This window comes from Misgurnus anguillicaudatus, chromosome 19 (genome assembly GCF_027580225.2).
Source record: "Misgurnus anguillicaudatus chromosome 19, ASM2758022v2, whole genome shotgun sequence".
NCBI lineage: Eukaryota > Metazoa > Chordata > Actinopteri > Cypriniformes > Cobitidae > Misgurnus > Misgurnus anguillicaudatus.
The window spans coordinates 32,632,495-32,657,441 of NC_073355.2; the positions used below are offsets into that span (position 1 = coordinate 32,632,495).

General features: G+C 38.5%; 1 protein-coding gene across 1 annotated transcript in view; it reads left to right on the forward strand.

The window, feature by feature from the left end:
• The first annotated feature begins 878 nt into the window (after positions 1-878).
• The window catches only part of crhr1 (corticotropin releasing hormone receptor 1), a 173,463-nt gene continuing 149,394 nt past the window's right edge, over positions 879-24,947 (forward strand). The window contains exon 1 of the mRNA XM_055194465.2: positions 879-1,798. Coding sequence (XP_055050440.1) covers positions 1,775-1,798 — 24 coding nt within the window. The 5' untranslated portion in view covers positions 879-1,774. The remainder of the gene's footprint in view (positions 1,799-24,947) is intronic.

The following is a 24,947-nucleotide window of genomic DNA, read 5'->3' on the forward strand; positions in this document are numbered from 1 at the left end:
TATTATTTTATTGCTACCTATCGTCCTGCATTGATCACTGTCATCAAATCCTTTAATCCAAAGCTGCCGAAAGGAATTTCAGCTGTGACCAAAATTAGTCTATGCCGGTTTGCTTCAAAGCAAGTTAGGTAAAACAGAGAACAAAAGCATATTGACCTAAAAATGAAAGTTTTTGTAAAGCATGTGAAAAGATCGCATGACAAATTGCTATGGCACTAAGCTCATTTTATCTGTCTGACAGCGCGCGGAGCCACTGCGTCAAGCGTTAATGAACGAACGGCGTGGCCCGTGAGCAAAAACGCATCCATTTGTGATAGTGAGACAAGATCCAGTTCAATAACTCTCCTTCAAGCGGAAGCTGTTTTTCATAGTTGTACCTCATATGAATGAGAGACAAATGATCACATCCAATTGTCAACCGACAATGCAAGTAGAGACAAAAAAGCTGCATATTAGATTGGATATCAAACCATTCTAATTCATTTTAATATTTGCATGACAGAAACAACCTCATAGGAGTGTAATTTTCCAGACGCAGAGATGGAGACATTATGTAACTCTTGCATGCGTCTGATTTCAATCGTGTCATGATTTTAATATTACACTATTTGCCTCATTATGTTAAAGTTGTATTTTGGACGCGCAAAAATCACTCGTCTGAGAAAATAATTGCGCACATTTTTAATGAAACAATCTGCATATCAATCCCACTTGTGCAGATTAAAGTATAGTTTAATGCCACACTTGAAAGCAAACCTGCAGTGACAGAGAGTGATTACAAACTGTGTTTTTAAAGAGAAGTAAGATTAAGTGTTCAGCAAACGAGTCGATGCTTTGATACTCGTTGGAGCGTAGGCTACAGAGAGAGAGAGAGAGTGCGCGAGACAGAGTGAACCGGTTTGGATAATATAAAGACGCGCAGCCCGCGCACAGATAGTTTAGTTATTTTTTTTATCCAAGTTATATTTGCTGGACATACGCGTGCAAAATCTGAGCTGCTATTTGTTTCATTTGGGCGCAGCGACGCCTCCTCGCTGTCACGCGGGGGTTCATATGTGCGCACTAGAGATGACCGATGGGACACAATCAGAGGGTCACCCGGCGCGAGGAGACGCCGTAAAGAGGAGCAACTGCGTTTGCAACAACGAGTCGTTTTGAGAAAGAGGAAGAGCGGATTTTAATCAGTACTTTGGGAAAAGTTGAGTTTTAGTCACAGGGGAACAAGACGAAACGTTTATCGTGTTTTAACAGGGGCCACCGCGCTGAGCTTTTACGCATGACGGGAGTCGCGTCTTTTGGGCATTTACATTGTATGCGGTTTGCTGACGCTTTATTCAAAGTGACTTACATAGCATTCAGTACTTGATATACATTTTAGTAGTATGAGAATCAAATCCATGATTCTTGCGATGTAAACGCAGTGCGCTACCAATTGATCTATACAGGAACACCAAGAGAGACTGAAATAAAGCTTTTGCACCTGCTTCCTTGGACCTTGCACACTTAAACAAGACTGAAGATTGCAAAACGGGAAGGATTAATTGTTCAACTGAATTTTCAAATAATAAGGATATATGAAACTCAACCACTGAATGAAAATGAAGGAGCGCTTCAAACGCGCACATAAATCACAATGACGCGCATTTATTCTTGGTTGTAAGTTCTGATCATCCTTGAGGGTGCTCTTGTTTTTAAAGCTGAGGTCTCTCACCCCGGAGCCGAGCATCCGGACAGCTGCGCTGTTTCAAGCTTTCTGCAGAAGAACACTGGAGCGATGAGTCGCATCATTCATCCGCAGGTACCAAGCTCATAAACGCGCATTTTCTCAATCACATTTCATTCAGTCGACCTATATTTTCATCTCAGTACACGGACGGGAGTTTCATTTACGCTTTAATAGTTGTGCTTATTTTTGTGTTTTTTTTTTATAAAATGCATTTTAGCAGTTTAAAACTTTCAAAACTATTTGCACCGATACCTTTAACATGAGATTTTTTTTTGCTGTCAGCAGGGAGGTGTCACTAAATGTGCCTTTAATTTAATTACAATCTCTTTATTTAGCAGATATAATAAAAATGTGTTATTATGTTCACATGCAAACACTGAAAATTACCAATTTAGAATGACCAACACGTGCATTTTTACCGAAGCGCACAGTGATGCTGACTATCTTATATAACATTTATACTTAAAAAATGTAAATTGTCAAAGCAAACTGGTAGTTATTGATTGGTGTTATTAAAATGACTTCTGAAATTGAGATGATAAGGGAAACCATGGAGGCAATGAACGCCTATCATTTGCAATGTGAGTCAGCAGCGTGTGGGTGTATTGAATGATGTAGATGGTAAATAAGGCAGTATCCCCTGTCAATCCCCCCTGTCCGTCCAAACTATTTAAGGAATGCAAAATCATCTTGTTATAAAAACCTTTCATTGCATCACGTGCGCTTTCATCATACAGTATATGATATAAATTACATGATTGAAAGGTAAAGAGGTAAAGACCAGAAACGCTTTTCCCTGGCAAGTTCAATCCCCATGTCTGCATCCTGGAGGGCTGCCCAGTTTGGCACCACCATGAAATAATGTGGTGAAACTCTGACAGTTGTAAAGCTACAAGCCCGCAGGGCCTTTTAATTATTATTAAATTACTAAGCATACATTTAAAGATTTATCACTGAAACTGCTAGAACAATAGAGATTATTTTTCCCTTAAAATGGTTTATGAATAGTGAACTGTTTACTCGATAAACGTGTGTTACTTGTAGGTTTTGCAAAGGCAGTGTTCGATATGAGGGGGGCTAGGGTGGTCCCAGACCTCCTACTGTATAAGCCTTGTGGGACCCCCTATTAAGCACAAAAATATAAATTAGGGGGGGTCCCCAGTTTTTCTTTTTAAATTAAAATACTACATTAATTTAAAATTCGCCTGCTGCACTGCCACAAAGCGATACTACATTTTTGTCCCAATTTTGCAATAAACTAATTCAAAAGATTTTTGTCTGAAATAAATGTAAACTCTCGAGTGTGCCTTATGCCGTTTTCTGGAGGAATTGACAGATTGTTAGATATAGGATTGGGTTAGGGACTTTAAAAAATTCTTCACAAACTATTATTTCACACTAATTTGAGGGGTAAAATGGTTAGGGTTTGAGTTAAAGGTAATTTAGTGTTTCTTTGGTTTAAAAGTTGACCTAGGACCAACAAAAAACATTGATGACATCTTACTTTGTGAAATTACAGCAACCCTATAATGACCGGGGGGGGCTTAGCTAGAGGACACCAATAATTTTGATATAAAGAATCAATACAACTTCTATTCATTTAAAGGTAAATTATTTTGCGCCACTTGCAGCACTAAACAAACTCATATGCCATTGCATTGCCACACAGATGCCCCAAACGTACACCATTGGTCGACCCAGCGCTGCTATTCGCACAGAGCATTTTTTATCACCAGAGAACCATATAATTTTTGGGGTATCAATCTACGAATGGCTTACTTACAGATGCCTCTGTGTATTAAGCAGGGAGAGGGAAATGTACTTTAACATCGATAAATCACCCTGGCCACTGTGATCTATGAGGGAAAATAAGTTTTTGCAGGCGATTCAAATAATGTGATACTTACTTTTCATTCCTGGCTCTAGTGGTAATAGAAATCTAAGATGATTGACAGGCTGAGGATTATGATAAAATTCATAGCAGAAGAAAACTGACCCATGCTGTAAGTGGAAAAAGGCCGAAGGGCTTCTGAACTTGTACTAGATGGTATCCGGTATCCTTTAGTCATTAATGACATCATTATCATGTCTTCCCCTCCTTCCTTGCCGTTTAGAAAGCATGTTCCCATCACAATTCCAATGGCTGCTTACAAGGCATTCGCTTGTCCTTCATTTACACCCTGGATGCTAAAGCCTCCTTTTTCGAACCATTTGTGTCTTTAAATCAGATTTCCTATAGGAAACATTAAGTCTATGAGGTCATTTGCCCCCAAGCTATTGTTTTGTGCTGTGTGTTGATATCACCCCTAGAGAAAATAATGATTTCTAGCATACACACAATTCCTTGTTGCTTGGCCTGGTTAACCACAAAAAAAGCTTTTGTCAAATTAAAGTCACTCAAGTACAGTTCGATAAGCACACGACTCTAATTAACTCATCACGGAGGCGTGAGGTGCGAGAGCGTTCACCCTCTCCAAAGACCCAGAGACTTCCGGCTAAAGGTTTTAGATGAACAAACAGAGGCACGCGCGGAGCTTGTCAATTTCTCCTCAAAACATCGGAATTAAAATGTCAGATGCAGAGGAACGACGGTGATTTGCTACTGTCTGGTGTGTCGGTCCATTGGTTATTTATTTACTGTCATGATTCACTTTTTCCAGATGGATTTGGTATTTAGCTTTTCTCTCGTAATGATATTGAATCTTGCACGTAGCTGTACTCCTAACTTTTTTAAAATAGAAGCTTTTTTACAAGACACAGCTGATCTTAAAAAGAAATCTCAGAGTTATATCGGCGCTGGAGTTTCTTTTCCACAAATCACACGCTAAGGAAAACTCTCCTTCCATAACACATTCTTTGAAATGCTTGCATTTTCGAGTGCTTCCAAATTTATTCAGCACCGTGTCTTAGCAACGGCAGGTGCACCCCATTATTTTTTGGTTTTAATATCCCAGGGGTTAATATCAGGTCTATAATTTAGCATGCGCCAGGCACCGCAGTGTCTTTGCGTGACTAAAAGAATGAGTAGAGTATAAACACAGATGAAGTATCTCACCGCTGAGATTTTTTCAGTGAATTGAGAAACATGTTAGATGACTTCTTCAGCACTGAACTTTTGCATTATGCCACGTTGATTTTTTTTGTCTCCAACTAATCGAGGCTTTTTTTGTACCACAATGAAAACTGAGGCTTATTTACTGCTAAAGCCCTGGTAGGATTTTTGTAGCCTTATTTGAGTGCTCTTTCAATAATTGCCGCCTCGTCTCCTGGAAATGTATCTCATAATAACACTGTTAAGCCATTTAGTAGTTGCTTTTTATGTGTCTTTTCAAAACCTCTCTGCAATTCTCACACTTAAACTCTTGAAAACACCTAGCTGCTGAGAATTCTGGGAACGTTATTTTGTGTATTTAATGTAATTTGTTTACACGGTTTAAGGTTCAAAAAACACACTATTTTCCACGTAACATACTTGGCACAAGTTGAGTCCTGCAGAACGGTCAGGCTGAGCTGGGAATACAGTAGCCTGATAAACAAAACAGATAAAAGTAAAGGTTGTAAGGTTGTAAACAGTGCTGACATTTGTGTGTGTGTGTGTGGGGGGGGGGGTAAGCATCAAAGCTTAAATCGGCTTTATACATGTTTAATATGTAACCAGTTGTGATTTGGCAAAAAATTCAAATAATTAAATGCCAACACGAATAGCAAATTACTAAGCATTAAATAAGATTTGTTGTTTAATATAGACCTACAGCTATGCAGGGAGAATTTTGGGCCAATAAAATTTGCCCCAGTTGCACACAGCCTAAAGCGAAACTAAATGTCTGGTAAAATGTTTTCTCACATATCCCTTTACTATTTACTAATATTATTATTATATATATATATTGATTCAGGCATGTGAATACTCCCCTATATGTCTTGCCCTTTTGAGTTTTGAGCCAAGCCGACCTTACATTTTTTCTAAAATTGAGCTGAAATTAGTTCTCATCTAAATCTGCTCAGTCCAACTAAGTAGCCTTTTCACAGATCATTTGCTTCAAAGTTAGTTCACCCACCTGACTTGTAAAACCCATTTTCTTGGAGAACAGGAGATATGTCGCTAAGTGTCCTGCTCTTTGCTATTCATTAATATAATGCATTATAATCAATAGCTGTATAGTGTATTTGCCATTTTTATTGATTTAGTGGTTTTATAGACCCCTTCAAGGTTTGTAAACATTGAATGACTATCGGGTGCGCGCGCAGCATGGGGTCAAACTGTTCATACAATCGAGTCTTTATAATTTAATCAAACAGGGCTGAAAAATGATGACTTACCTCAAATGAAGTGAGCACTACAAACACAAGCCTCTTTGATCTTTGCATTGTCCCAGTCTGCACGTTAATTGCTTGCAGCCGTAGATGTTGTATTTTTTTGTTTTTGAGATTCTGCATGAATCGCGAAAACTTAACGGAAGACCTGGTGCGATTTTCACAGCCCACGACGTAAGTAGGCATTTTTTTACGATACCGAATAATACGCAACTCAATCTGCTGTAATGACTTTTCTGACCCCGACATGCGCAGTGGGAACCGCCTGTGACATGAACCGTGAAGGGGTCTATTAGGAGCTTAAATTAAAGCTTTAATCTGACAACCTTGGCTAAGGTGTATAACTTATGCAACATGATCTCATGAAAATCTGTGTTATAGTTATGGAAAATTTGATCACTTTATCAGTGTCCATGTCATGGAATTCAGCTTTTTTCCGTGCCGGGAGCACAAATGTCTTTTCCGTGTCACTCCGTGTCATTTTATGTATTGTTTTCTCATAGTTTTTTTCCTATTTTCAAATCATTGTCGCTTGGAGTTGGGGTTAGATTTAGGGTTTGGTTAGGATGTACTTTTATGTATTGGATTTTTTACATGTTTTTCTTCCGCTTTTAAAACTATTCTCACCTGGAGTTGGGGTTAGGATGTCTAAAAATGTAACAAAAGTGACAATGGTAAGAAAATAGGAAAAAAGAAAACAACACATAAAATGACATGAGAAATGAGAAATCTGTGGGAGTGACACGGAAAAGACATCCGTGCTCCCGGCACGTAAAAAAGCTGAATTCCGTGACATGAACACGAATAAAGTATTAAAATTTTCCATGACTATACTAGGCTATATACGGCTATTTTCTGATTATGTGATTGGTTGTTTACATTTTACAAGGGTTTGTTTCATAGCTAGTAATGTTGCTTTTTTGTCTGTCTGATGTTAAGAGCTTAACTACCGAGCCCCTTAGGTGATATTGGAGTAAAAAAATCTAAAGTTTAGTTTCATGTGCTCAACGGAAACCTTCATTTGCAGAATTTTTTAAAAAAGTTTAGTTTCGTGTGCTCACGTGAAACTTCCGCGCACACACGTGAAAGCAATACTTTCACGTCCGCACGCGATAGTTTCCCGTGCACACACGGAACTAAATGCGATAGTTTCAAGTGCGCATGCGATAGTTTCAGGTACCTACGTGAAACTAAACTTTATTTAATTTTTGCTCCATGTCCCCTTAGGGGCTCTGTACTTAACAGCCTAAAATTGTAAAGAAATAAATGATACCTCTGTGGTACTAATTAATGGATTTAATCTTGTCCACTTATCCGCTAGTTTAGTGGTCCAAACATTCTTGCATGATGGGTATGGACTACCCATTTTCACAAGGTTTCGTGATATAGTCACGTCATTTTTTTTATTATTTTTTCATGATATTATCATGAATTTCCGCGTTTTTTCGTGATCGTATAACGAATTTCTGTTTTCGTGTGATTATCACGTATTGGTTACTCAACTGCTTTTTCCTATTTTAAACCATTGTCGCTTCGGTTTAGGGTTAGATTTGGTGCTTGCATTAGAATGTCACTTTATTTATTGGTTTATACTATTTTTTTCTGGTTTATTTTTTTATATGTCCCCTTGCGTTAGGGTTAGAGTTGGGTTTGGGTAGGGAAATCATTTTATGTAAATCTAACCCTAAATCGAATCAGCAATGGTAAGAAAATAGGACAAAACAGTTCAGTAACCAATACGTGATAACCACATGAAAAAACGCGGAAATTCGTGATAATATCACAAAAAAAAGAATCAAAAATTTACGTGACTATATAACAAAATTTTGTGACACTGGGCTGGTATGAAATGCAAAAAAAAATTTAGTGGACTGTCATTGGACATTTCTAAAGTTCACTTTGGCTTATGCATGAAAATGTATCCTTGGTTTGTTGTTGAGAAATATAATAAGGTGCAAGTATAATCTCCACATCTGAAGGAATCCATAGCTCAACATATTTTTTCCATTTGTTAAACACAGTCAGATCATTTTTTATCATGAATCATTTCATTAATTCTATTATTTCTGCCCACTCATAGTTTCAGAAAACCAAAAATGAAAGGGTATAAAGTGGTAAATGACTTATTAAATCAATCCAAGCATTCAGGTTTCTCTTTAGGAATCTTTCATGCAGATATAAAATATTCTGTTAGTTAACTCCGAGCACTCCGTCTATATTGTCCCTCTCTTTGAAATAAGTGAATTAACTCAATTAGCCTGTCTGTTGCTCCTCACATACAGCTGCTACCTGGCAGATGTTGTGCATGCATAAAGACAAAACCTCATTAATCCATTTCCAATCGATTTTCTTTTTCCATCCGACATTTTCACACCCGGAGTTTGTGTCCCACTTTAAATCGAACGCATTTACATCAGAGGGTTTCGCAATGGTTCCCAAAGGGCATTTTTTTCTTCGTATTGTTTGATCAGGGTTCTGCACCATTAGGAGAAAGACTGATGTTCTTGTTTACTTCTTCTTTTTTTACATTTTCGGGGAGAAATGTATTCTCAGAGCAGATTAGGCATGCAAATTAGCGAGAGCTGTTTGTTGAGAGAAGACTAAATTAGATCTCTGTTGAAAGCAAATTTGGCATCTGGTATTTTTCTATACTGTGAATATACTTTTAGTTTGAAAAGACGTGATCTGTTTAGTTGTCAAAAACAAGATTTAATTATGAAAAGTACAATTTCGGCAATACTTCAGAGGTTTCGTTACATCTCTCTGTTTTTTTGTGTGTGTTGTTGTTGCATCTGTTTCCTTTTTATTAAGTTTTTCGGTTTTATTGCCAAGACAACTAATGCCACTTCATGCACATCAGCTGCGAACAATACAGAACAATGAATTGACAAAAAAATGAATAACAGGAAAAGCTTGATTTTTTACTAGACAGATGGGTAATCCCATAATGCACTGAGACTAGTTCAATGTTTATGTGGAGTTGTTGGTTCTGCAGAGTGTTTCAAAGCGGTTGCATATGAGAGTTATTGATGCCACCCTAAAATCCTGCTTTCTGCATATAGGCAACAGCTAATGTCCTGTGAATATCCAGCCATCCTTATGATCCTCTAATATATCCAGGTGTGCCAGGAATAGCTCAATTTTTGTCCTTCTTGTTTTTGCATTTTGAACAAGATGTGCACTTTACATTACTATGGCTTTTAAAATAGCCAACAACAGGCTAATGCTGGCATATTTTACAGCTAAGTTATGTTAATATGCACTGTCCTTGCATAAATAAATAAATAATGCAGGAATGTAACTTCAAAAGCACTCGTGACCTCCTAAGCCACAAGAACAAATCCGCAGTGAAATTTACTAGGTGTTTAATAGCCTTAATAAAATCATTTTATTTGAAGTGGAAACTTCAATTCAGCCTTGCAGAAAAATATGTATACAATATAAATCTCAATAGAATAGGATTTATGGCAACATCCTCGCTTTCAGGCATACTTGAGGTGTGTGTCTGTTTTCATGGGCATGTTTAGAAATCCTAGCTATTATGGCTAATAATGGCCATATTTCCTTGCATAAACATACTCATCCATATACACATGCCTGCACACACAAACCTGAACTCTCTCTTTCTTTTCTCATGGGATTAATAATATGATATGCATGCAGGACGTAAGGCGCCACATCCAAGGGTCTTTCATAAATTACCCAGCATTGCCTGTGTGCAGCGCTGGCATAAAAGATATTGACTCCTTGCGCTAACACCGCTGCCCGTGTCATCTCCATTTATCACAATTAACAACCCCACAGCCCAAAGTGAAGCCAAGTAGTGTGACCTCAAGGTCATAAGTCCAGGGCACAGTATGGATTATGTGGGTAAAACCACGTAAACAAGCTGTAAAAAGTTTTTTATTTTAAATTTGATTTCTAATAAATTATGGTACAGCAGTATGGAGGAACCATGGTCTGTATAAATGGTCCTGGGAGCATATGTTTTGGGAGATGTTTTTTCCTATAATGTTGTGTTCACACCAGCCATGGTAGAGGCGTCAAACGCGAGTGATTTCAACGTTAAGTCTATGTGATAACGTGTTAACATGCTGGCGCGCGTCTGGAGGTCTCACAGTGCGAATGAGGCATTTAGCGATTCTTTAGCGATTTAGCGATTCTGCCTAATTTGTGCGTCTAGTTCGCACAAATGGCGCAAATTGAGCGTTGTCGTGGGAACTTTGGTGGAAAAAAGTTAAGTCAATGTGATGGCTGACGCACATCTGGGGCCTCATTTATAAAGCGTGCATACACAAAGATCTGATCATAAAGTGTGTGTATGCAAAAATCCACGGCAAAATCCATATCTATAAAAACTATCTCTGACGTGGAAAAGTGCTTAGTCCCACGTCAGGGTCTGAGCAGACCTATGCACTTTTGCTCGTCCGATTGCTGCAGGTTTTTGGAAATATAAGCCATTCTTGCTGTTTGAAATTGGGTTTAAACATTGACAAGCGCTCTTTTATATGTCTGACATTAATTATATATCGTTTAAAGGCGGAGATCTGAAACTGCTCAGCTGCGCGCACAAGTTCAAGTTCATTTGCGATTTATGGATTTGAAAGGGGTACGCACGTTTTCTGCACGTAAGTTCAGTTTATGAATCACACGTACGCATTTTTGTTAAATGATCGTAAGATCAAATGTAGGATGGTTTTTACGCAGCATTTTATAAATGAGGCCCCTGGAGGGCTCACAGTGCGAATGAGGCGTTTAGCGATTCTTTAGCGATTTAGCGAGTCTGCCTTATTTGCGCGTTTAGTTTGCGCAAATGGCACACATTGAGCGTTGCCGTGGCAAACCCGCGTTGAAAAATTGGAACTTCGGTGGGAAAACGCGCAACGTTTACCAATCAGGAGCTTGCTCTAGTAGTGACGTGATTACAGGAATCGAGCAGAGTCACAGAAGCCCCTCCCATGACGCAAATTTCCGCGTGAATGACTACACTTTTAAACGTGCGAGTTAAGTGATTAAATTCAAAATGTTCAAGCGGCAAACTAGATGCGGTAAACGCACATTTGATGCCTCAAACGCGGCTGGTGTGAACCCACCCTAATGCTGAGTTCACACCAGCCACGGTAGAGGCGTCAAGCGCGAGTGATTTCAATGTTAAGTCAATGTGAAGATGCATTGACGTGCTTCTGGAGGTCTCGCAGCGTCTAGTTTGCACAAATGGCGCAAATTGAGCATTGCTGCTACAAACGCACAAGTTGAAACATTTGAACTTTGGCGGAAAAACGCGCCACGTTAACCAATCAGGAGCTTGCTGTAGTAGTGACGTGATTACAGGAAGTGAGCAGAGTCGCAGAAGCCCCTTCCATGACGCGAATTTCCGCGTGAATGTCTGGATGACTAGAATTTCACACGCGGGTTTCACACGCGAATGAAGCAAGTAAACTCAAAATGTTCAAGCTGCAAACCATACGCGGTAGACGCAAATTTGACACCTTAATCGCGGCTGGTGTAAACCCACGGTAACAGGACAGGTAGAGCTTTGTATTATTAAGTCATTGGTTAAACCCCTGACTAACACATATAATAAATAAATGTATATCTTGAATGCATTGTAAGTTGCTATGGATAAAGCATCTGCCAAATGCATAAATCTAAAAAATCATTATATTTTAAGTGTTTGTTTTTCTTGGCCTCAATGCAAAGCTATGTGCTTTGGCAATGAGGTGAAGCCTCTACTAAGAGAGGCACTGATTGGGCTAAGGTTAAATGAGATTAGGTTGAATTTATTTTTAAAAATAGGTTAAGGTTAGGAACTGGATTAAGCACACATTGTGTCAGCCTGCTACCCCTTGCTCTAGTTGTTCTAATTTTAGAGGAGAAATACATAATGCATAACACCGATGCTGAGAGCTGTGTTTGTTCGTGTCCTGTCACTAAGAGCATCTGGGGATTTTTAGGGGCAGTTTAACCAAAAAATAAAAATAATGAATCATCATACTTTTACTTTGAAACATAACATTTGAGATCATTTTATGAATATTAATGCAATAGGGGTGCATTATGAATAATTTTAACACTTGAAGACTTACCAAAGTGCTTTAAAATTTGCATATTTGTTTGATGTGTTGTATGGAAATTGGGCGGGGCATATTGAATGGCTCCTCCCTCTTTAAATAGCCAATAACATTACGTTTACATCACAGTCTGGAAGTTGAGAAGTTGAAGTGCAGAATGATGTCATAAAAATGTGTTGATCCATATTGGCGGAGGAAGAGATTAAGTTTTGAATGCTTATACAGAATATACATTTCTGGGTGATTAATGTCATTTGAGACCAGTTTCATAACTGAAATCAAATTCAATCAGGATTTCTGTGTAAGTGTAAGATTCTGTCTGCTTGATGTTAAATGCCTGCTTGTACGTTTAGCTGCTTGTCGTCCCTTGGTTCTTACTCTGATCGTAAAATGATTTTACGCTACTACCATGATAAATCACCAACTACATTTTCTTATATCTCTAGACAAGCCTGCTCACAACTACAACACTTGTACGCTCTGTTCAAATGCCACACATGGTTACTCATTCAGCTGTGCCCCCCACACACGCCAATCGTCCCAGGTCTGCAGACGCGCGTATGCGCAGTTGCGTCACAGGTTTGTTCGTGCACTCTGGCACAGATTTGCAGTTCACACAAGCATCCGCATGAACTTGTGTAGCACCCATGTCCTCTATGTAATGCCTCCTGAGTAAACAAATACAGGCATACAAAGAGTGCTCGGATTATCATGGGGTATAAAAACATGAGGGTTAAAGGGCTGCCTGTGTAAATAATTTTGCAGTCATAAACAGGATCCTTAATGCGGACACAGTGGAAGGCAGATGCGTGGTAAACAAGTGAATAGAAAGCACTTTCAATTAATACAGTTTTGCCATCCTGGGATTGTTTTAAAGTATTAAATGCACAAATCCTATTTATTTATTGGGAACTCTATTATACAGGTTTTATAAACTGTTATGTAACAAAGGATCATCCTATGGTAGCATAAGAGGCCAGTCACACCAAAAGCGCTTTAAACGCTTGCAAACGCAAGGCGCGACGCACTGCCTTTTTTAAAAAAAGAGCAGTGCGACGCAGCTTTTCATATTGCTAAGCAACCACCAAGTCAGCTGTCTTGTCAATCAAATATTGACGCGTGAGCGCTCTTTTGCTGTTAACTGTCATATTAGCAGAAACTTTAAAAAGAGGACGCTTGCTCTGACCTTGTATGAGGGTGAGAGGTGCAGAAACACGCAGGAGAGAGTGAGCGAGTGGTGTCTGGTTCTTCAAAGCAACTGTAAACTTCCCTCACCACAACGTAAGGCCCGCCTCTCCCCTCATTCGATTGGACAGTGGAAAAAAGGCGAATGACGTCGGGCGCTTCTCCGCTCTCAGCGCTCCTTCAAAAACGCGTGCGCAGCAGGCAGCAAAAAAACGCAAGGCGCTCGGCGCGCATAAATAGCGTGCAAACGCGCCCTGCCCATAGAATATCCTTCAAAAAAGGCGCCTGCAACTGCCATAAACGCTTTTGGTGTGACTGGCCCCTAAGAAATGCTAGGTTATTTTACAACCCAACATTGGGTCAGTAAGGGACAAACCCAGCCAATAGGTAAAATTAACCAAGATAATGTTTATATTTGTCCCAACAATAAACCAACCCAGCATAGGTAAATTACAATACAACCCAATGAAGCAAGTAAACTCAAAATGTTCAAGCGCCAAACTAGACCTGGTAGAACCAAATCACATTTTTCAACTGGCTTATTTGAAAAACGCTGTCTGCAGGCGTTAAAGCTTTGGTGTGCACACCCCCTTATGGGGTGTGCACACCAAAGCTTTTTTACGCAGCTGAAAACGCCCGCTGACAGCTTTATTTCAGCCAACTGCCAGCTTTCTTCAGCTGAGCACTTTGGTTGTTATGATACTTGTCCCGCCCCTCCTCGACTGTGATTGGACGGCCATTTGAGAACTGACAGTGACGAGGTGAGTTTTTCACTCAAAGTTGAATATTTTTCAACTCTCGCCGAGCGCGGAAAACTCTCGCTAAGCGCAGAAAACCCCAGTGCCGGCTTTCAGCGTGGAATAAAAGCCAGCTACTGGCTTATTTGCAAAACGCCCCGCTTGCATTGGAAACAATTAAAATATACGCCAGTCGCTGCCGTAAAAGCTTTGCTGTGCACACCCCCTTAGACTTGTTTACCTTATTGTGCAGTGCCCATGCCACTTCATTCATCTTCACATCAGCTGTCTTTTTCTGTTAACCTATGGACGCTTTCAGTGTCAGTCTGAGCCAAACACCTTCCCCTGTCATCTCAGTTTCCATGGCGTCCATGATGCCTGGCGACTGGGCGACCGCTCAACAGCATCACTGTTGGTGTTTGTCTTAACTGCGGATTTTGAGGAGGAGGATCATTTTCTCTCTGAGTGACTGAGCCACGTGACCATAGAGAAGCTAATCTAGGACCATCTGTGAGGATCGCTTTCTCATATCGGCCACACACCCCTGTGCCGGCGACATGTACCCTTAAATCCCTTTTTAACAGCATGAGCTTGGGAGAACATTTTAGTGCAAAACTGGACTAGACAGGGTTCATTTTCAGTGGTTACTAACAGGTTTTAGGAAATGTTGGCCATTCTGCAGATCGGTTTAGTGGCTTCACAATAGGCTGACCTACATTATTAAAACGGCTGCATTCTGCCTGCAAAAGCTATCAACAGGGGCATTCACATGAACCAGATGGATTCACAGCACGATTTATAAGCCTCTTGATTTATAAGCAGTTTGCTCCCCTCTACTTCAAGCAGTTGGCGATACCTGCATTAAAGCTTTTGAAGGCCCGAAAATGTGTCTGTTGGTGTAGATACATAAGCTATTCATCACTGTCATTGTGTTTACAAAGTGCATTCTGTTTCTTTTTGTACATTACCTGTCTAAATTTGTTCCAGCTTGGCAGTATTGTTTCTGTCATAAGAGAAGGCAGTACGAACAGAGTCTCATCTCTCACTCCACAGTCCCAGGAAGTTCAAAGTCAATTTTAATCTTCTGAACTCCAGCAAGCGTCTGTATTCTCCTCATCATGACTATTTTGTTCTTGAGGTTTCTTTTATTCATTTTTTTTACTTTGTTTAATGCTGGAAACTTTGAATAAGTCTTTAAAGTCTAACTATGAGCTCTCCTTACTTAAGGATTGTTAAAAGGATAGTTCGCCCAAAAGTAAAAATGACTCATGATTTGCTCATGCCATTCCAAACTTATATGAATTTCTTTCTTCTGAGCACAAAAGGAGGGATTGAATAAAGACAGAAGCTTCTGAATTTCAATAAGGACACAAAAGCACCATTAAAATGTTCATGCGCAAAGCCATACAGCGAAATATAGACTGAAATGTAGGTCATTATTAAGTGAACATGCTGATATAAATCTTAGCTCTCCTTTACATTTATGAGTCTATGAGAGAAGTCCAATTCATGAATACATTTTTTTATGAATTGCCTGATCCTGTTCACACAACTGGTCTTAATAATTAATTCACAAAACACGCAGATCCATTCATCTCACTTAATCTTTTCAGAGTGATACTGTAATATACACAACTCAATAATTACAGTACTTACATGTTATGTTTTTCACTTCAAGCTTTCATATAGGGTCAAAGACTTGAAATACAGTAAAGTAGTCGTATGAACCACTTTTATGATTTTTAAAAAATCCCTTTGAAGCTTCAAAGCTTAGAATAAAAATTGCCATTTTTAAAAATGTCTTTTTGTGTTACTGTACATCAAAGAAAGAAAGTCATACAGGTTTGGACCAACATGACTTATGACAGAATCTTTTATTCAGAATCTAAGACCTTGTTTACAATGTCAGTCCAAATCCGATTTTGGTGATTCAATGACATGTAGAATGTGTGAATGGCCAAAACCACATAATATCTGTTTTTTTCTAATCCATTTCAGGCTACATCCAGAGATGGTTTGAAATCCTTTTCAAATTGCATTTCTGGAAATCTATGGGCCTTTTTACACCTGGTCACGTCCTGGGATGTTTTCTCTAATCGGATAGATATCTGATTTGTTAAAACTGTTCCATTTACATTTGCCCATATAAATGCATCTTGGCAAAACGGATATGAATCCGATCTTCTACTTCAGAGCAAAATGCAAATACACTGTTGATTACTCCGCCTTATAAAACTCAAGATGATGTTTATGCAACAAAAGGCAGCACTTACTGTATGTTGTACTGTATATTGGGCAGGGGACGCACGTCTCCCGAGGGGCAACCTTCCGATCTTCTGATGAAGCCAATACGGAAGTCACTTAAACTGCAATTCATCGACTGTCCGCTTGAGGCTGGCTCTAAAAGAGAGTCAATTCCCATAGACCACCATGTTAAAAATGCCCAACTTTACAGTAGAAATAATATGTCTACTGCCTGGTAGGTACAAAAGGTATTTTTGGTCTAAAAATGATCTAATTTTGCCTTTCATGACAACTGTGAGGGGGTGAATTTTTTTGTAACTCATCCGTTTAAATTATATTAAGCCTTAAACTTCTGCATAATTAAGGGCGTGGCCGCTTGAGTGACGGTTGAACAGCCAGTGCTGTCACTAGAATCGAGCTAGGTGGGCGTGGTTTCAACAACCAGCCTCCTCAGCTTCACCCATGTCCCGCCTCTTTACCCATTTTCGGTTTTCCGGGAGTGATTCGTGGTGACGCGCGGCCAAGATGGCGACGGCAGGCAATGCCTACTTTAAGCTTCAAAAACAAACTTCACAAACCAATGGGTGGCGTCACGGACACTACCTCCATATTTTTTTTAAGTCTATGGCGTCTCCTTGCTCGGCATGAACTGGAGCGCGCAGTACAGAGCAGCAGGAGAGTGACGGCGGTGATTTAATGTACAGGTTCATGACAGGGAAACAAGTTCACAAAACTCTCTCTCAAAGTTTTATTTCTATATTTAATATTATTCAAGATTGTCATTAAACTCTTTTATTGGTTCTAGAAAGCTTTTTACCCACTGTTGTCACTCCATAAAGCAACAAGCGTGTCGTCTTTGTTTGTTTGCCTCTTTGCCGGCTACAGTATAATTCCGGGTGACGTGTTTGCGTTTTGGAGTTATGCGCTAACATATGTGGTTTTAACAAACAGATGTATTTACACTTGTCCAGTTTCGTCTGAAATGCGTCCCAGACCTCCTACTGAAGTGGTTTAAGCGATCAGATTTAAATCCGTCTCGAAAACGTTTCGGAGGGCATTTACACCTGGTCTTTTTACGATCGGATAGCTATCTGATTAGAGAAAACGCATGAAGTGACCAGGTGTTAAAAGCCCCTATTTCAGTTTGACTGCTCTGATCGGATTTGTGTAGCTTTTCGGTTACGTCATGCTGTCTTGTCACGTTAAACATAACACGTCAGACGTCGAGGCAGATTGTTGTGCCAGCGCGACGTCATTGCCATATAACAGTGCAGATATTCTGGAAAACGGCAGAAGGCTACAGGGCGCACAGATCGGATTTGAACAGTTGTGATACACACAGGCCCGGCGCCAGGATGGCATAACTGGGGGGGGGGGGGCATTTTAATTTCTTGGGGGGGCTCCACTCCCTTTTCATTTATTACGACTACCTATATTATTACCTGTATTATGCCTATACACATTAGACTTCAACTCTTTCGCCGCCATTGAAGAGATATCTCGTCAATCAAGAGAAAACGCTTCCCCACCAATGACGAGTATTTCCGTCTTTCCGCAATACCGCTATTATTCACTAGGTGACGCCCTTCCGCAACTTTTGAAACCCGGAAGTATTGCCCTATGGCAAGTGGCTGCGTGTCCGTGTCTGTTTTAAAGATCGCTCTGAATGGAATCTCTATTAAAAGTCCTTCACAAAAATGGAATTATCTCTGCTTTTTGCTCAAAATGTGGTGTTTTTGCAGAAACCTACCCATATTCAAAAGCTGATTACAAAAGAACTACTGAAGGTAGGATGAAACGGGTTTTTTTGTTTGAAAGCAGAGGGTCGGTTCTTTCATTTGATATATTGTATGTTTATATATTTAAAGAAGAAGATTTTCTGAAAGGCATTAAACTTTTGTGAAAATCATGAAAAACAATGGGGCTGGCTGGCAACTTTTTTTAAAAACGCTGGCGGTGAAAGAGTTAATTATTAAATAGCCTAATAATCTTAATAAGCTGAATAATCACATATTAACTCGTTTTCTCTTACCTAATTTTAGGCAAATTATTTCAGTGTGCAAATGAAAAACCCCGCAGTGGAATTCAGCTGCATAGATGATGTTTCAGTCTGCAAGGTTTTAAACGTTTGTTTCTTACATGCAAATTACATGAGCTAGTAATGTTTTTGTTGCTGTCATTATCTATTATCGTAAGAAAAGACAACACAAAAGCGAACTGAGAAGATAAATTCGACTTTAATAATGAAACGTAACACCAGGACCGCCGTCCTTCCGGGCTATCTCCAGTCTCAAGTTAAAGTTGAAGCCCTGAATTCACAGGAAAAAAAAATCTAAGTTTAAACTACAGTAAATAAAAAAACTTAAGAAATAATATCAAATAAGGGTAAGTATCATATTCCCAGTAAAAAATAAATGACAAAAATTGACAAAAACAGAACTTTATTGCTACAGAACTATAAATAAATATAAACAGAAGCACAGCATCTAGAACTCTACAATTCTTTAAATGGAAAGTTAAATGTTTGTTGCCCTGCTTTTTTATGATGTGATGAGTTATATAATGTGGAAAAATATCATTCAGATTATTATAATGCTACGCAGCAGTCTCACATAAAAAGAGAGAGAGAAACAAAAAGGGAAAAACAAAACTGTAGGGAACAGTAATGAGCAATACTTTTAAGAACAATAAAAAATAAGTAATATCTTTGATTGTTTTTTATTTGTCTCCACTCGGCATACTGATCTTCTTTTGGCATTGATGGTGCTTCCTGGTTTGTCCCTCTCCGCGCTGTCTGTGGTCCTGCATGGCTTTTTGATTTTATCTGCTGCCCGTCTGACTCCTCACCTGCTCTTATCTTCAATTGTTCCCTGTTCTGACTGGACTCCTCTAATAGTGAACGAGAGTGAGATTGTCTCTCTGCCCTCCTGGAGTTGTTAGCCCGTTGTTCAGTTTTATTAATATTGTCTGATTTATCTACGCCGTTCACTTTGAGGATGATGGTGACATTACTAGCTCGTGTGAGTTGCATTTAAGAAACGGATGTTTTAAACCTTGCTGAGGTTGCTGAGTAGCACTGCGCTTTTATGTAGGCTAGTTCGATTTATATTTGCGAGCAGAAGCCATTTGCCTGAGATTAGGTAGTTGCAGTCATTGTATAAATTCAGTTAAACACGTTATTAATGAAATCTTTATATCAAAATATATGACTGAATTTAACTCTTCAATTTAATTTATGTCTGATAAGAAAACTGGGGGGGGGGGGGCACACATTCTTTCACTCCTATTTTTGATCATTTTCATTTTTACACTTTAAAAATTGAATGCTAGTTTAAATGTCATCTTGGCCTTTTTAGAATTTTAATCCCAATTTTCAATCAGCCATTTAGAACACTTTTAAATGTCATACAGTGATTGAAATATTTCTGATCAAGTTTCGTCCTCTTTTATAACATTCCAGAAGTAATGTCATGTTCCATTGTCATATTTATTGAAAGTCTGAAAATGAAATTATGATATAAACCTTTCTGAATCCAACACGGATAGAGTGGTACATTGCTCTGGGACTCATTTTTGGAGAGATCATTGTTTCAAGCATCTCCAAGCATCCTTTAGTAACCCACCTCCCTTTCACAGATAAAAGTCCTCAAAGACTGACTCTATAGCTGACAGACCAATATGACAGAGAGAAAAAAAGGCACTCCAATTCTAGTATTGGCTGCTAGGCTCTACTGGTATGATTTTTTTGAAGCCATGCTATTGGACTAAATTCACTTTTGGATAAACAGACCATCATGCACTAGACAGAATTTTGTCCAATCAAATACTTTATAAAATAGCAGTATTTGTGGGCCGTGCTGGCAAAATGAGTCGGAATGTGCCCAATGTAAGTTTCAGCTAGACCCAAAAGAAAGTATAAAGTATTAAACGTATAAAGCCCTCATGTAGCGATCCCAATGCTCTACATAGTCATTAAATATCTAAAATGATCTTTATTTGTACATTTTCTGAGAGGTGTACCATCCTAAAGATGTGGATCCATCCACATGCACGTCTGACATTTTAGTTTCGGTTTAAAACATGCAGGGATTTGAAAAAATAGTGCAGGACTTGAAAAGAGTTATTAAGAGCGATAAGAAATGAAAACAATCTTCTTTGTGCTGACTGACAGATCCAAACCATGCGCGAGCGCGCGATCCCAATGTATAGACATCTTTACAGAATTACAGTTTTAAAAATATCTATTTTATCTGTTATGTCTTAAAGGCAGGGTGCATGATCTCTGAAAGCCAATGTTGATATTTGAAATCACCTAAACAAACACACCCCTACCCCAATAGAATCTGGACCTTCTTTTGATAGACGCGCCCCACACATATGCAACCCAGGCAACGATGTCAGTTAGTATACACGCCCCTTACTGCTGATTGGCTGCAAGTGTGTTTTTGGTAGTTGGCCCAACTCCATTTTCCAAAGTGTTTTTCAAAAATCACTCACCCGCCTTTAAATGAATTTTTGGTTAACTGTTGGGAAATAATATCTGATGTGTGACATCATATTAAATCCTTGCATTACAGTAGATCAAAAAGCTGTACTGTGTCAAAGTTAAAAAATAAAATAAAGAAAAAAGCTGAACAAATATATTTATCCTATAGATATTGTTTTCGACTTTGTGAGTGCCAAATCGATTAGTTTTACCAGTGATATTAAGGTGTGGATGCAATTGTTTTGCTTTTAAATGCTCAAAAATCTTTAACTTGATTTTTCTCAAAATTGACTTTGCTGACTATATAAACATCAAACAGGTGTAGCTCTGTCATTTGTTGTCAGATTTCAACAACTCATACATCGTTTGAATTTTTTTAATAGAGAATGTCAAAATATAAATGACTCGTATTTGAAAATTTGCTCATTCCGACTCATTTTACCAGCACAATTGTCCTTTTTACAACTGACTCGTAACTCATTTTGCTAACTTCCACGAATCCACGACATGGCTGTGCTTCAAAATCAAATGTCAGCAAACCTGAATGTGCAAAATGTAGAGAAATGTTATGATAAAAAAGATTATTTAGGGCTCACACAGGTATATGTGATTTTTCAGGAGACCTTTTCAGTGATTTATGACAGGTAGAAGTGAGATTTTGTGCTTGGTATTGCAAAAAAATAGTCTACAGGTACTGGCAATAATACTGGTCTCTATTCTGTAAAACCTACAGAACGTTCAAATACGCTAACCTACCGTAAGGAAAACTTGAGCTGTTCAAAAGATTCAAGATCTTGACTTTAAATCTATTCTAATTTACCACGGTGTGTGTTTGTTTTTTGGCCAATACTTTCAAGTCTTGTGGACCTCATTTGTAGAGATGAAAGTAGAGGGGGATTGGCCCTTTTGCTACAAAACAGACTTTAAAGTTTGATTTTCATTGTCCAGTTTACTGCTTTAGAGTTTGTCGTCACCAACTGAGCATCTACTTTATCATTACAAAGAAATGATTTGAACACTTTATAGAAATGTCTCTCTCACTGAGCTGTAAACACACTGATCCGGATTGGAAAAATCTGTCCATTACACCAGACGTGACACTTTAGAATGTGACAAATCTCTGGAAAAACTAAAAAACAGGGACAGACTAGAGAAGTTTTAGCCAAAAAGAATATAATAAAAGGATTGTTGATGAATGAGTAGTTTGTTTCTACACACTATTTTCTTTTTCAGATTTTTAATGGAATCTCAATAACAGGATTTGTAAACATAACTTTTTGAATGCATGATTAATGAAGTGATACAGATTTTATGGTATTGCATTTGGCTATTGAATAGGAATAATCTAGCAAATACTCTCTGTTTTTATGTACTTTACCTCGGAGGAAAAATACAGCAAAGTGCAAACGGTATTTTTATTTGCATTAGTATTTTAGTTTTATTTAGTACATTCAGATATCACTTGCACAGTAATGTGCCACAGTACACCAACTGGAAAACAATGTTTTACTTCTGTTTTACTGTGCTTCCATGTACACCATCTTACGCAAACACGTCTTTCCCAAAGTTCAGCCGGCAGCGATGTGATGCCAGAGAGCAGACAAACCGTTTGAGGGAAAGAATGGCTATTTTTATCCTGCTTTCATAGATGTCAATACATTCTCATTCAGTTTGTAATATACTACTCTATGAAGTCCAAAATGAGAACAGCATCTGTTAAAGCTCTGAGGACTATAACTCCTGGAGGACTGTTTTCTCACACACGCTCTGATTTGGAGCCCACTCGGTAGTTCTTTAGAGGCACGGGAACAACTTGTGACACCTCATTAAAGGCTATGACAAGTTTAAGCTTTATGCCCGTGAAAATTTGAACATGGATTCCCAACATGCACTGACGTCTATGCTAAAGCCAGTTTCAAGAGTGCAATCTCTTTGATCCTTTAATCTGCTTTATGTCTCATCAGCTTGATTCCTTATCATTCAGCGATCGTTCATGAAAGTGGATGGGCTTTGGGTGCAGTGCTGGGGGTAACGCATTTCAAGCAATGTTCATTACGTAATAACATTACTTTTTTGAAGTAATGCATTACTTTATAAATGTACTCATTAATATTTTAGTTACTTTTATAAAAAAGTAATGTGAGTTACTTTTTAGTTTAATTAATTTAATTTAAAGGTGCAGTGTGTACATTTTAGCGGCATCTAGTGGTGAGGTGGCAGATTGCAACCAACGGCTCAGCCCACTGCTCACCCCTCGCTTTTGAAACACATAAAGAAGGTAGCAAACATGCCATCGTCTGAGACAACTTACACTGTAAAAAATAAATTGTTGGCTCAATGAATTATTTTTTAGTAACTAGTTCCACAGAAATTTTACGTTCACTCAATTTCTGTCACCAAAGTGTTACCTGGATTGATGTTTTTTAGTTGGCCCAAATTTGACTCAAATATAAAAAAGTATGTTGGCTCAATTAGCTTTATAGTTCATTCAACTAAAATGTTTTAATCAGTTGAATCTTTAAAAACTTACAGCAAAGACTCTGTCAATTAAAATTTAAGTATTCACTCAATGTTTTATGTGTTACTTCAATTAATATTTATTATTTGGGATTTTTTTAATAACATTTTTAAATTATTTATCAAATAATTTATGCTGGTGTTGTAAACAAAATAATTAACTTCAGTCACATAAAAACAAAAGCTTTTTATTCACTTATTCACTTATCATACAGACTGAACATACAGAATTAAGTCATCTTTAAATAGAGGGCATAAAACAGTCCAAAAAGCCTCCAAAGTCAGTCAGAACATCTCCAGGGCCATTTAGGAGACTTTCCTCAGCCAGTCCAAGCGGAGACTGTCTCGCTATGTCTCGGGTCTGCCTCTCACATCATCTCCGCTCTGGTTTGATAAACAGAGGAATATAAACACACACACATACATAAATAACATGTTTAATATAATAAAGTTTGACGGTGAAAGACTTTATTCCCTAAATAACGTTAGGCCAAATTTCCCTCAGACATCACACATTAAACACTATTGGGCGGTTTTCTCGGACAGGGCTTTTCACTGACTAAAATAACTTACTGACATCTCTTAACATATGAGTGCTATTGTTTTGTCTCAAAATGCACGCCAGTATTGTATTATATAAGGTTTGTTTGTAAAAATGTCCCAATTATAATAAAGACCGAGTTCTAAACTCTGTCCGGTAAATCAACCCTATAACGTTATCCAGGCTTTTTATCTTAACTAAAATAGCTCCACTTTACTTCCGTCACATAACATAACACACTTCTAATATATCTTTATCTTTTCAAAAATATAATTACAAAAACGTCGAGTATTTGCGTCTTTGCCAATTAATATATTCTAAAATTAACATTTAATTACAAACACTTACCTGACGTGAACTTGAGGAAACGGCTGACTTGTGTGTCCTTCCTTGTGTGAAACAGTAAGTGATTCCAGCTGTTGCGTGCGGATTGATCTCAGATGAAATGACCTGTGATCCAGATCCTTCCGAGTTAAAACATTTTAAATTCAAAATACACAGACGCACGCGCATACATACATACATACATACATACACACGCGCGAGCACGCGCGCGCACACACGCACGCACACGGGTACACACACGGGTATATTTAGAAGTTTTAAGATTGTTATGATATTGGGACTATTTCTCCACTCGCTACTTCAGCTCTGAAGTTCAAATTCGCAGGCAGTACGCAGCCCAGTTATAACACATGTGAAAGATATGAAATATCATTCAACAGCGATATCATTTAAGTGCAATCCTAAAATATGATTTAAAACATAACCCTTTTATTATTAAGTATAAGAAATTAAAATGAATTAAATCGCATGTTTAAATGCCACAGAGATATCAGAGCCAGCAGTCGATTTCTGATAGGCTTCCTGAGTCGAGGCTGCGCTGGGCGGGGTGTGAGCGCTTAAGTGTCTGTGATTTTCTGGAGCTCATCTGGAGCTCTTCTCCGTCCGACTCCGAAAGTGTCCGAGCACATTTTTAAATAGACACTATCTATATTAACCGACCGCATATTTAAACTTAAAGCACATACATTCACGCCTGAACAACTCTTAAAATTACATTTTGTTACCAAATAACAGTAATATTATGAGCATTTTGTTGTCAGGAAACATTGCTGTCATAAGT